This window comes from Anas acuta, chromosome 2, assembly GCF_963932015.1.
Source record: "Anas acuta chromosome 2, bAnaAcu1.1, whole genome shotgun sequence".
NCBI classification, from domain to species: Eukaryota; Metazoa; Chordata; class Aves; order Anseriformes; family Anatidae; genus Anas; species Anas acuta.
Window position 1 is genome coordinate 61,151,634 of NC_088980.1, and position 13,863 is coordinate 61,165,496.

Genomic DNA, 13,863 nt, shown 5'->3' on the forward strand with positions numbered 1-13,863 from the left:
GAGTGTTGCCTAGATTATTTTTGTTGTGCATCTTCACTACCTAAATATTCAATAACCCTAAATGCTGTCAGTCAAGTGTGCAGATACTTCCCATTTCTCTTTTGTATTTCTATACTTCTAACATGTAGTAATGTGTGCCTCGTGGTGACACTCTCTACCTTCTCTTTGATATTAGTGACTGAGAAAGCACTGAAGTTTACCTGATCTACAAATGGCTACGACCATTTGTGTTTGCTGCCTTTGGAGTCATGGCTTAATTTTATGCCAGCCCCCCTCTTTGCCCTGCCTTGGGCTGGGGTTCCCCTGCAACACAATCACATCACAAGGTGAGCTGTGGTATTTATTGGCAGTGTGGACAACAGGCTTTAAACCACACAGCTGACATACAGTACAGAGGGAAAACCAGGGTAGCCGAGTGCAAGAGCAACAGATGTGGATTGAAGGGAGAGGATGAGTGATTATTTACCTGGAACGCCTGAACCCGGACATGCCAGAGCGGGAAGCTTCATCAATGAGCGGTGTCACAATCTTCTCAGTCATGTCAGTTAGCACAGTAAAAGTGGGCTCCACGATGAAATCAATGAAACCTGATCAGAAATGTAAGCACAGCCAAGCAGGTGAAAGAAGGATTTCTGTGGAGGCACTGTTTCAGTGTTCACAGACAACCTCACCATAACAAATTATACTTCACTGAAAGAGGGACCAGCAAATACTACAAGACAAAAATGGAGTTACATGTCAACCCCTGACCCAGAAGCTTGAGTATAGCAAACAATAAAAGGTACCTCCTTAAACACTGGAAAGAACTTTGCAAATCAGAACACAAACAGATGTGTCAGAATTTGTTTCATATGAGTGTGATATTTAAGCCAAATTCTTAAAGGATTTGGTTAAAACCCAGTTTGAGAAATGAAATCTCTAAAAGCAGAAAGTTTATATAACAGGAATAATACTGGTAAGCTCTGCTGGTGTGGAGTTGTATACACACTTCCCTTACTGCATATCAGTAGGTTGCTGGGAATATTCTCTTCTCAGTGCTCACCTTGCATATTGTTACTGATTGCTATTCCACCCATTTTTTGACATGAGAAAAAAAAAAAAAGGACCAAATCACTTCTACTTCAATATACAGTTTGGCAGAGATGGATACAATTCTGATCTGAATGTTGGGAAGGGCAGACGAGAGGGCCCTGTGGCCACAAACTCAAGAGATGAAAGAAAATCCAAGTTGTGCAGATAAAATGTGAGAGTGAGGGGCCTTCCCACAAATCCTTACTTAGGGCAAGAGCTATTTTTTATGTTCATCTTAACACTTCATTTTGCAAATTTCTTAGTGCTATAGGTAGCCAATGTCCTTAATATCTCTTAAGGCGATTCAGTTCTTTCTCTTCTGGACCTGAAGTATGGTATTGGGCTTTTAGTGGCTACTGATGTGTGAGAACCTGCAGTATTTTTATTTTATTCTACACTAGATGACCATGGCACTGTTACCCATGATGGGAGGAAAAATCGTTCAGGCCATGGTTTCCTGTTCTGTGTTAGCTCTGGGGCCTACAGCACCAATTTTTGCTCTAGTACTATGTATGTCTATGGACCAGATACTACATTGCTAAATTATCTTAATTCTGCCCTGTTTTTCCAGTATGAAACAACCACAAGAGTAAGACATTTCAGTCTTCAACCCCACCCTATGGTGTACTGATTTTTAACAACATTTATTTTTTATTTATTTGAATCTCCCAACGATGCTCATATAGAGTGGTATAAGGGTTAACACTGTCCACATTCCATCATCATTCATACTGAATTCCACCATAAGTCATGCAAACTACAGATTTTTCAGTCCATCCGCAGATACTTTACAACTTCATTATCAAATATACTTCTCTAAATTGCTACCATACAGTTTTGAGATTGCTTCCAATTCAACGTGGGGTTTGGCTGAGAATTTTCCGTGAAGTTAAAATAGAGTAGTAGATCCTCTAGGAAAAGATTATCAATTTACATTTTTAAATATTTGGTAATTATTAACTATTAATTAGACATTCCTACAATTAAAATCTCTCTGACTGGATCATGATGTGTTACAGCACACACTAGTGATTCTGGGTGATAACAGAACAGTAAAAGGAGAAGAGACCTCATGGGCCAGGCACCTGCATATTCAGATGCTTTGAGACACATAATAGAGTTCAAAGGAGTTGAACATCCTTCCAGTTCCATTTCTCTTGGGTGATTTTTACTATATTTCTAAAATGATGGATAATTAAGTGTATTTTCATGTCTAGCCTGAATAAAGCATAACTTGCAAGTTCTGTATATTCTGTATATTACACAGTATTTTGTAAATTGGGGGGAAAATGTTGTGCAATACCAAACCTTTGGTCTTATCTGAACATCTGAATCATGTTCCTCCATGACCCTGGGACAATCTTATCTATTCAAACTTATGGAAAAATAATTCCCTTCCTCCCTGGGTGTTAATCAGAAATGCATGCAATATGAAGCCACAACAGGAAACTATGTACTCGATCACAATCCAGATAACCCTAGCAAACTTCATACAATTTTTATAAACATTGGAAATTGTACTAACTGAGAAAAGTATTAAATGTGCCACAGGGACCCTGAGGATACTGAGAATTTTATTTACATGTGGGTGTGTCTGCTTGTCTATACATCTCTTGTATTCTCCTTTTTTTTTTTTTTTTTAGTTCTTAATGACCAAAGAAATCCAACCCATCATATCTTATCACTTCTGCTTGGCAAGTAATACCACTGCTAATTGCTTCATCACCACTAACAACCCTGAGACACGCAAATCTCTGATATTATGTGTGTGACTGTCACTAACTTCAGCAATGGAGTGGTGGGATCCAGTTACTGAGATACTTGCCATTCATGCATAAAAACAAAGTCCAGTTTTAAGTGTTAGATATAAGAAATGAGCTTTCCCTGGGAGAAGTCTTGCATCTCATTAACAAATGCAGGCAGACATTGCACAAGGGACAACAGGTGAACAAACTTGAAGATGTATAACTTTTTATGGTAACACTGAAACAAGGGTAATATAATTATCTCTGTACCAAAGCAGAGTGTGTGTGATATTTCTTTCTCTATAGCCTGAATAAATTATTCAATTATGTTATCTTTAAATAGGAATTAAAATAAAATTCGGAAACAGTCTGCTATCATAGAAACAGAACTTGGGACTTTATTAGTAATTACGTAACTTAAATCATATTCCCAAGCACAACCACCCCAGTCTCTCTTTTTACCTGAAGACACTGTACTTTAAGTGTGATTTAGTTTGCTAACTAAAAATAAAAAATAAAAAAAATCAAGTAATGAACCTGGGTTTTAAAACCTATTGATGCTAATGCTAATGACCTATTCATCAACTTCTTTGTCTATAGAATGAGTGTGGTAAATATTTCTGTATCCCAGTGACTAGGATGATTTTACCAATTAACACATCACATTGAGGAGGTCATTCCAAGCACCTACGCAGAGTTCATTCAATCCACCTAAGAACACCACCACGGCAAACACTGACTAGAGAATAGTTTTCCTAAAGCCCATATCAAAACAAACAAACCAGAATCATTCATTCATCAGTCTTTATTCAATGTTTTCTGAAGCTGTAATTCTCTTTCTTTCTAGTCAATGGACAAAAATAGAAGGATGCTGCTACATTTATTAGCTGCAAGAGAGGCTGATCTCCCATCAAACAAGCTTCCTACAGTCTGAGATAGACAGAGATGTTTTAACTCCTGATATTCTTGTGTGGAAATACAAGTCTGGGCCTGGTTTTGTTTCCAAACTCTGTGCCTCTCCTACTCTGGTCAGCAGCCTGACTTCTGGACAGAGAAATCTCCTGTCTTCTGTACCTCACTGGGGTACAGAAATATGTAATTCAACCATTTTACTGAAGAAGAAAAAATATGATTAACCAGTCATTAGCATTAGTTGGTTTTAAATCAAGGTTTGTTATTTTATGTTTGTTTTTTAAATTATGAGTTTAAATACTGAACAATTTCTTTACAAATTTAAGCAACAAGTGAATGAGACATTCTTTTGAGGAAATTTTGGTTGTTCAATTGCTCCATTTTCATGGAAAGAGTGCATACAGCAAAGCCTTCTGTCTTCATTTGAGAAGACCTTTCTTAAATAAAAATGCTAGCCCATTGCCCAATTGACCATTGAGCAACAAACAAGCAACTACAAACACGCCAAGCCCCCAGAACAAGATTTCTAGGATCTGCCCTTGTCAGAGCCAAAAGCACCACTTCATTTCACAAAGGACAGATTGTTTTTATTTGTAGAAATTCAAGGCTGCTTGCTACAGATAATGGCATGATTTTGAATTCAAGAGGAACTTTTACAAAGAAATGCAGTAATTATTATTCCAGGGAACAATCTGTTCAGGCTATTAATCCGATAAATAAATGAATAAGCACAGATTATTTCTCTGAGAATCTGGCCTACAACTTTGAAAGCCTTACTTCAGCAGATAGGCAGAAAATGTAAGAGTTTCTGATTTAATAAAAGAGGTGTTACAGAAAGATAATGCCAATATATTTAGCAGGCTGAGAAATTAAAACTTTATAATGTTAGAAAGTAAGATTTACAGGCAGTGCCCTATTCATGTTAATGGATGACAAAACTGCACAAACTGAGTATAGTGACAGTATTTAACTATATATATCTCTCCTTACAACATGATGGAGTGCCTCTTTTATAAGTGTAATTATCTTGGTGATGGTTTATTTCATCCTCAGTTTTGCAGTGCCTTCACAGAATCACATAATCATCTAGGTTGGAAGAGACCTCCAGGATCACCTAGTCCAACCTCTGACCTAACACTAACAAGTCCTCCACTAAATCATATCCCTAAGCTCTACATCTAAATGTCTCTTAAAGAGACATTTAATGTCTCATCTAAATGTCTCTTAAAGAGACTCTCTAAACCTCCCCTGGTGCAACTTTAGCCCATTCCCCCTCGTCTTCTCACCAGGCATGTAAGAGAATAGACCAACCCCCACCTCACTACAGCCTCCTTTAAGGTACCTCTAGAGAGAGCAATAAGGTCGCCCCTGAGCCTCCTCTTCTCCAGGCTGAACAAGCCCAGCTCCCTCAGCCGCTCCACGTAGGACTTGTTCTCCAGGCCCCTCACCAGCTTTGTTGCCCCTCCCTGGACTCGCTCAAGCACCTCGATGTCCTTCTTGTAGCGAGGGGCCCAAAACTGAACACAGTACTCGAGGTGCGGCCTCACCAGAGCCGAGTACAGGGGGACGATCACTTCCCTAGACCTGCTGGTCACACTGTTTCTGATACAAGCCAGGATGGTGTTGGCCTTCTTGGCCACCTGAGCACACTGCTGGCTCATATTCAGCCGACTATCAACCAATACTCCCAGGTCCTTCTCTGCCTGGCAGCTCTCCAACCACTCATCTCCCAGCCTGTAGAGCTGCTTGGGGTTGTTGTGCCCCAGGTGCAGGACCCGGCACTTGGCCTTGTTGAACTTCATGCAGTTGACCTCAGCCCATCGGTGCAGCCTATCCAGATCCTCCTGCAGAGCCTTCCTACCCTCGAGCAGATCGACACACGCACCTAACTTGGTGTCATCTGCAAACTTACTGAGGGTGCACTCAATCCCCTTGACACAAGGTGCATTGGTGTAGAAGTTTCTTGGTTCTCCTGGCCTTCCAGACAAAGAAGCATAACAGAAGAGAACAAGGCAAATGGTATTCCAAGCACACTACAACCATACACCAGGATGTGGAAGGGGCTGCATGGGAAGCACAGCTCCTCTTCTCTGTAAGGAGTGAGGGACATAACTGAAAGCTGCTAGGACCAGTATGAAAGAGATGTCTCTACATGCCCTTTCCTCCACATGAGCCAGAAAAAGAGGGATTGTCTTCTCCCATAGCACAGCAGCTGGCATAGTCTGCCCAGATGTCCTCAATATGGGTTTTAACCGAGACTCTAACTCTCAAAGTTTGCTGCTACTTCCCTCCACAGAGCTCACTACAAAACACAAATTACCTCAGCAGTTGCATTGTGCTGTACACTTATACCCACTTTTTTAGGTTACTGTTAGGAAGGGGTACGCTCTTACACGTTTGTCAACTAAGCTAGGCCTGTGCAGGGCTTTTCAAGTTCAGATTCTTGGCTGAACTGCCTAAACTTTTAGAGCCAGAAAAATCTGGGATGGAGTCCCCTCAGAGAATGGCTTGCCTAACAGTAACAATGAAATAATTTTAAACAAACAAACAAAAAAAAAACAACTGCTCTGAGGCACAGATGTGCATCTGAGCTTTCTTAAGTTTGGGAATATCTTTGTTTTATTCTTTGGCCAGCTCTTTACAGCTTAGGAGACAGCTGAGAAATTTCATACTTCAAATTTTTTGTTTGTTTCCATTGAATACATTTACTGTCTTCCTGCTTCTGGACTCAGTTCCTTCATTTTTAGGGTCAGCATTATATTTCTCTTGTTCTGCTTCATACTCTATTCTCCAGTCAAGCTTTGATCACATTCTTCTCCTATTTCACTTGCTTTCTGGGTATAACAATCTACCCACAAATCCACCTTTTCTTTTGGAAAAGTTTTCTTTTTATGCTCCCAGCCTGCTGAACATATTTACTTCACTTAACTCCTCTTGACATCTCCCCAAATATCAGACTTGTTGCCATATCCTCCCACTTTTCACTCAATAATTGGAGGAGACAGTAGGGTAGAGTGAACCCTCAGTGAATTCTCAGATGACACAAAACAGGGGGGACTGGATGACTCACCAGAGGGCCATGCAGCCATCCAGAGGGGCCTTGACAGGCTGGAGAAGGGGACTGGCAAAAATCTCATGAAATGCAACAGGGAGAAGTGCAAAGTCCTGCACCTGGGGAAGAACAACCCCAGGCTCCAGTATGCACCAAGGGCCACACAACTTGAAAGCAGCTTTGCAGAAAAGGACCTAGAATACCTGGTAGACACCAGGTTGAACACAAGTCAGCAATGTGCCCTTGCTGCTATGAAGGCTAAGGGTAGTCTTGGCTGCATTAGGTTGTATTGTCAGCAAGTCAAGAGAGGTGATCCTTCCCCTCTAATCAGCATTGTTGAGGCTGCACCTGGAGTACTGTGTCCAGTTGTGGGGCCTCCAGTACAAGAGAGACCTGGACATAATGGAAAGAGTCCAAAGGAGGGCCACCAAGATAATCAAGGGACTGAAGCACCCCTGCTATGAGGAGAGGCTGAGACAGTTGAGACTGTTGAGCCTGGAGAAGAGGAGGCTCATGGAGATTTTATCTATGCCTATAAATACCTGAAGGAAGGGTGCAAAGAGGATGGAGCCAGGCTCTTGCCAGTGGTGCCCAATGCAAGGACAAGAGGCAATGGGCACACACAGGAACATGAGACATTCTGTCTGAACATCAAGAAGCACTTCTTTATTGTGCAGGTGATGGAACCCTGGCACAGGTTGCTCACAGAGATTGTAAAGTCCCCCTCTTTGGAGATCTTTAAAAGTCATGTGGACATGGTCCCGGGCAACCCTCTCTAGGTGTCTTTGTTTGATCAGGAGGGTTGGATCAGATGACCTCCAGAGGTCTTTTCCAGTCTTAACCACTCTCTGATTCTCTGACTCTGTGAGAGGTAGATAAAGTACTACCAGTGAGTCTGTAAAAAGATATCTGCTTCTGAATGGATGGAGTTGAAAAAGGTTTGCTGTTTGCTTCGCTTCAGTACAAAATATTGGTTGGCTTGGAGCAATTGGAGTGAAAAAGTGGAAGGAATAAATGAAATTTTAAAAAAGCAATAGTTTTTGCCCAGGTCATCAAAAGGACTAATAATAGGTTTCCACATCCACTAACGATACTCATATCATAACATGTTGCCGTGCACACCTCTTATCCACAGCTCAGAAAACCACAGAGTAGTGTCATAACTGGGCACTGCAGTCAGCCCTGCAGTCAGATCAGAGATAACTCATTTTCATAGATCCATCACCATAAATTTAATGTCTCCTCAGCTTTGAACTGTTGATCTGGAGAAAATAACACCATTGCACTTTATTATTTCCTCTCTTTAACCTCATTTCAAATGATCACTGTGATCTTAGCCCCACAGGGAAGAATAAGTTTTGTTTGTTGAAGAATCTTAGGATGAACTGAAAGGGACATACCTATTTGAGACTGAGCAACCATTGTAGACTTGCGGTCACACAATGGAGAGAAAGGAAGCCCTAGTTCTGCTTCTTTGTCACCCTAGAGAAACAAAATTGAGAATAAATTAGAACTAGACAAGACATGCTGAACTTTGATATCTTAGGTCATTGCTGTAAAATCCACACATTTTACTTTCTCTAGTGAAGTGGGTTTTGTATATGTGTGTATGTTTCTTAAACACAAATTATTCGTGGACAATTGAGTCTGGCTGGAAAAGTAGCTGTACAAGGAGAAGTTTGTAAATTGAGCATCTTAACTCTACTGAATCTTTCCTCAGAGCTTTCCCTGCTTGTTTGGTACTTCCATGAACCAATTAAACACCCACTTGAGCACAAAAACACTTCTCATTGTAGCTCTCTGGAGAACACAGCAAAACTCACTTCTTGGAACAAACCTTTCAAGAGAAAACATCAGTGTCAGGCTGATCTTTCAGGATTTGCACTTGTTTGTATGCCTTTTTTCGTTTTTCAGATAAGGATTTCACTCATAGCTGGCCAAATGCAGATTACTTTTTTTGTCCAAAGGAAACACTGACATTGTCTGTTATAAATTGCTTTATGCTGAGAGGACACATAGGATGACATAGTTTCAGTAATCCACTGTGAGCATACAAATTTAAATAGCTTGTTAAATATATACTTATATATATATATATAATAGAGAATCAATTCCTCAAATCAGCAGCTCACTTTAACTGTGCTGAAGTTCATGCCAGTGTTCTGAGAATAACTTCTGTAGGTATAAGTGTCTTTTCTTTGTTGTTAATACAACATACATGAAATGGTGGAATAAATTCTGTTAGAATTTTGGGTGAAACAATATTTTTCTTCCATTGTGGCACAATTCTGCTTTATATTAGGAGTCCGACATTCAAAACTCAAGGTAAAACAGAAACTAAACACAAATACATTTCAAAGTAACCTTCCCTTACTTTGTCTGCCATGTCTCTCAGGAAAGAATTTTTCAATGCCAGCTCTTACCTAATCATAGGTCTTCTCTTACTCCTAATTCTGTTGCCTAATTCTATTTAGCAGGGAGCCCCTAGCTGCCTTCCTGACTGCTCAAAGAGATACTTGATTTCTAAGCTGTTTGGGCAGATCCCTCATGGCTGGCTAAATTGCATAAGTAAAACACACAAGATGTTTCCTTTGAGACATGCTCACTGTAGCTGCTGAATATATATATATATACATATACATATATATATATAAAAGTATTCAGAAGCAGCATTCACACTTACAGCGCAGTTGGTTCATGTAGGAAGACCTGTGTCACATCACAGAATACTTGGAAACCAACAGGGCTGGGGAACTGGACTGACATGGTTTAAGTGAGGCTTTATGTCTCATAAAGCACAGAACAGAAAGGATGGGAAATAATCTGCACTTAAAGAGCGTAAGAAAATAAATACCTGAACTGAAGCCAGTCCAACTTCTTAGTCCCATGGTCCCCTCTAGCTAGTGGCAATTTTTAGCTTGTATGCAGAAAAGAGCGTGTGTTGCTCTTCTGCTGTCAGGTAGGGATGCATTTATTTACCTACTACTACATAACTTCAATGAACCTAAGCCTACACTTCATGGTAAGTTTAAGGGTTTTCCTAAAAAGGGAGTTAATGCTGCGTCTTAATTTGGAACTAGAATGCAAGTTTTACATAAAGCTTTATCTAAATGTGAAGACATTTGTCATTCAAAAACAACATAGGATTTGTTGGCTGAAAGAAAATTATCCCTGTGAAAACATAAAATAATGATTTAGTCTTTATTACACTTGTAAAGCAGATCCAAACTTGGGCTTTTTGTGATCTTACATCTAGCTAATCTTAATTCCCTTACCAATCTTTATGGCACTCAGCAATGGTATATTTTATCAAATTTAATACCTTTCTGAGCTAAAATAGAAGAATAAACATGGTACAAAAGAATAAACATGCCCAGAGGTAAAGTCTTCCCTAAAATGTATGTGAAGATCATCCTCTTTACATGAGTCTCCCATGTGACAATGCAGGGACAGCTGAAGGCATGATTTACCTACTTTCACCTAGTAAACCCATTCTTGGTTTGAAAAACAAATTAAAGGATTTGTTTCAAAGCAATTTTTTGCAATATCCTTATTAAGAAGGCATTCCCACAATGCCTTTAAAAGCAGATGCCATTTTAAAAACTTGTTAAAACTTTTTAAAAATTGTGGTTTTTTTTTCAGATTTACTATAAAACATGAAGTTATTGAACTTTGGAGGGAAATAAACCACTTAATTTTCTGCTTAGTTTACTAATTCATATTGGGGAAAAGTATCACATACATTCCTAAGCACTCTGTTTAGTTTTATTTTTTATTTATTTTTTTTTTTTTAAAGGCAGCTATTTACATGCTTTCATTTAGCCATTTGGGGAGCTTATAACTATCACATAGAGCTTAATGATTCATCTAGATTTGTGAGTCTTTCAGTCAGAGGTCCACTATGAGATATAAACTAGGGCAATTCACCTCATGTAAAGGGCAATGGATTTTTCACATTTACCCCAAAAATACAGGTATAGCTCTATAAAGTACAGTTACCTGAATCTGTTTTCTAGGGTTTTACAGCTAAGCAGAACATCATATATTCTGTCTTTTGCTATTTAGAAACACATACTGAATCTATAAAAGTAATTAGCCTGGTTTAGCTTCCCAAGTCAGAATTTCTACTAGGCAGACAATGCCTTTATCTGTAGGCAGTGTATCAGACACTAGCTTCCCAAGATTCTTAATAGGCAGTGCTACTGGTGTCAGACAAAAAAGCTTCACATCACTTAGAAGGCTCTTGAGAAAATCAGAGAAGGAAAAGATCTGTGTTCAAATTTTCCTACTTCCTTGGCCAACACTACATACTCTCTCTGAGCTGCCAAAACGTAGAGGAAATTCCCCAGCTTTACCTGTCTGAAGAACTCCTCTAGCAGAGACATGGTCCAACGATGATGGAGGTCCCAGGCCTTGGCTGGATGACTGATATCTGCTGTATGCAACAACAGTGATAAGGCTTTCGGCTTGTCAATTCTGAAAACCCAAAGGATCAAATAAGTTAATTGCACTTGCAGTGGAGAATGACGACAAAAATCACACGTAAACAGGAAAACGTGGCCATGTTAGTGGAGTGATACCTGTGTTACTAAAACCTGACAATTATGAAAGATTGTCTTATTTCCCCAACATACACCATTCCTGTTGGAACAGAGACATTAAGAAGCACAATGAGAAACTTTGCTCAGTTTTTCTGAGCTCCTTTCTAGGCTTACTTGCCTGCACAATCAGGCCTGAAGAGCTGCTACATTTCCCACTTCATCTGGGCTGCATTTTATACAGCTCAGAAGATAATTTAATCTCTACCATTTTACTGCAGTAAACAGGATCTGATCTCAGGGACGCTGGTGATTCTACACAGTAACTGGTAGATGTTTCCTTGTTAGAAAACTACTGTGAGGTCAGAAGGTGATTTTTGTGTCTGGTTCCACAGAAGGCAAAAGACTGGCAATTTCTTAAAACTATAACCTGAGAGGCTAGCCCAAGAATCCAGTAAACAATGTTTTCTTTGGATGGGTAGTCTAAGATTTTAACTCTAAATTTTGATTGCCTGATACACCTGGAAGAGCTATACCTTTTGTGAGGACAAAGTGGCTAGCCACACTCTGGTCTGATATAGGTATAATTCTGGGGGGTTCTGTACAGATCTGTGTCTAGAGTGAAAAAAAATACCATCACTCAAAGCTTAATGCAGTGTAAAAGGAACTTTATGGGAAAAGGCTGTAGACAAAATATTACAGCTCTCACTGTCTTACTGGGAAGAAGAATCATAGAATGGTTTGAGTTGGAAGGTACCAAAGATCATGAAATTCCTACCCCCCTGCCATGGGCAAGGCCTTCCACACAATGCTCCATCTGTTACATTCCAGTCCTTCCCTTGGTGCCTATCAGGTTGTTTTCATCTTGTCTCTGGTTATGGAGCAGGCCCCTTGCAGTGGTGGCATCTGCTACCATCTACACAAGGGCAATGCACTAGTTGTATTTCTGCAGATCTTATAACCTTGAGTCGTACTCAAGACATAGAGGACACTCAGCTTGATCATGTCCTTGAAATTACTGTCATATTCAAAGACTCACTACCAGGAAGGCTTATCCCAACCTTTGCAACTTTGGTCCACCAGCACAGAATAGAGACCTGTGTATAGAGGGATGCCAGTCCATTCCTAAGTGAACTGATTCAAAATTCAACAGTATAAACAGAATTGATGTGGACATCAAAGAGAGTGAGGGCCTCTGGAGAGGTGCTTTTGAAGCAAACATAATGGCAAAGCACCAGCTGAAATTCAGCCCCTCACTGCATGGTGTTGTGAAGTGACTCACCCTTCTGGCTGCTGCAAAGCATTCTTCATGGCTTTGATTTGCTGGAAGTGACAGGACATATCAGTGGCTAACACCATCTCAATCACCAGAGCTCTGAACTCCCTTTTGGATGGCGTCATGATGAGAGAAGCAAGGAAAAAGAAACATAAAAACCAGCATCAGACACACTTCAGATTCTTTTGTTGTCTATCTACAAATTATTGACAGCTTTTCTGCCTTTGCATGTCACTCTTTCTATTATCCCTCTTTCTGGGAGCAGGAGGAAGATCAATGATTTTCTACAAACACAGGAGTGGGAGGGCTGCAAATTAAGCCAGGTGGCTAATCCTTCCTAAAAGAAATCCTAGATCTTTGTGAAGAGAATATTAGCACTAGCATTCCCTTTTCAAGTAAGCACAAACCTCTTGGATTGATTTCTTTTACAGGACATTCTTAGAAGGAAGCAAAAAGATTCTTTAAAACCTTGAAACCTTTAGTTCACCTACAATCAGGTGAACTTTTGAGCCTGGATTTCTATCCAGTTGACTAAAACTGGTCAATAGCTATTAACATTACTAAAGGAAAAACAGAATGTCAAAAACATTTCCTTGTAAATATACTGTATACATACCTCTGAGAACCTGCATTATTTCCTTGATATTACTCATTCAAGCTATTCCTTTATGTATTTTTGGTTAAACAAATGTTTTAGGATGTGCTCGAAATTCCTTTGAAGTCAGTGTAGATGTCCTAGACATTTTTAAATATTGGAACACTTCTGCTCTAGCATACAATGTACATTTCTTTTCTATTTCTCTCAATTCAGATACCCATGGGTTAATAGAGGAAGAACAGCCCAAGGTTACCATACCAGCTCAGGAGTTGGGAGATTCAGAAATGCATCAGTTTTCATTTAAAAATAAAAGTTGCCATTCTTCTTTTCATGAATCTTTCATGAAGGACATGCTCTATTTTGAGCATCTCTCTTGCCTCTGGTGGTTGTACTCAAGTTCCAGCCCCAGGCCACCAGTGCATAGAGACCCAAGACCTCTGTGCTTACCCAGTCCCATGGGTTTCACATAACATGGCCTCGCTGAAGTTCTGTACACACATTAAGATTGGCCTCACTCTACCTACAGCATACCCACCTCATTCTTCCCAGCCTTATGTACAGGCACTTGGGTAGCCAACAGCATTCAAGGAAACAATATGGTGGCTGAAAACCAAATTTGTTTAAATTTATGGGGATCTTATTTTTTGCCAGTCCTGGTCAATTCCCTGGTT

At 39.9% G+C, this 13,863-nt stretch overlaps 1 protein-coding gene across 9 annotated transcripts in view; it reads right to left on the minus strand.

Annotated features, from left to right (window-relative positions):
• PDE1C (phosphodiesterase 1C) overlaps positions 1-13,863 on the minus strand; it is a 316,241-nt gene that overhangs the window by 44,971 nt on the left and 257,407 nt on the right. For all 9 annotated transcript variants that reach the window (XM_068675041.1, XM_068675044.1, XM_068675046.1 and 6 more), the window contains 4 exons: positions 12,601-12,702; positions 11,136-11,256; positions 8,181-8,262; positions 467-587 (listed from right to left, as the gene is read on the minus strand). In XM_068675041.1, coding sequence (XP_068531142.1) covers positions 467-587; positions 8,181-8,262; positions 11,136-11,256; positions 12,601-12,702 — 426 coding nt within the window. The remainder of the gene's footprint in view (positions 1-466; positions 588-8,180; positions 8,263-11,135; positions 11,257-12,600; positions 12,703-13,863) is intronic.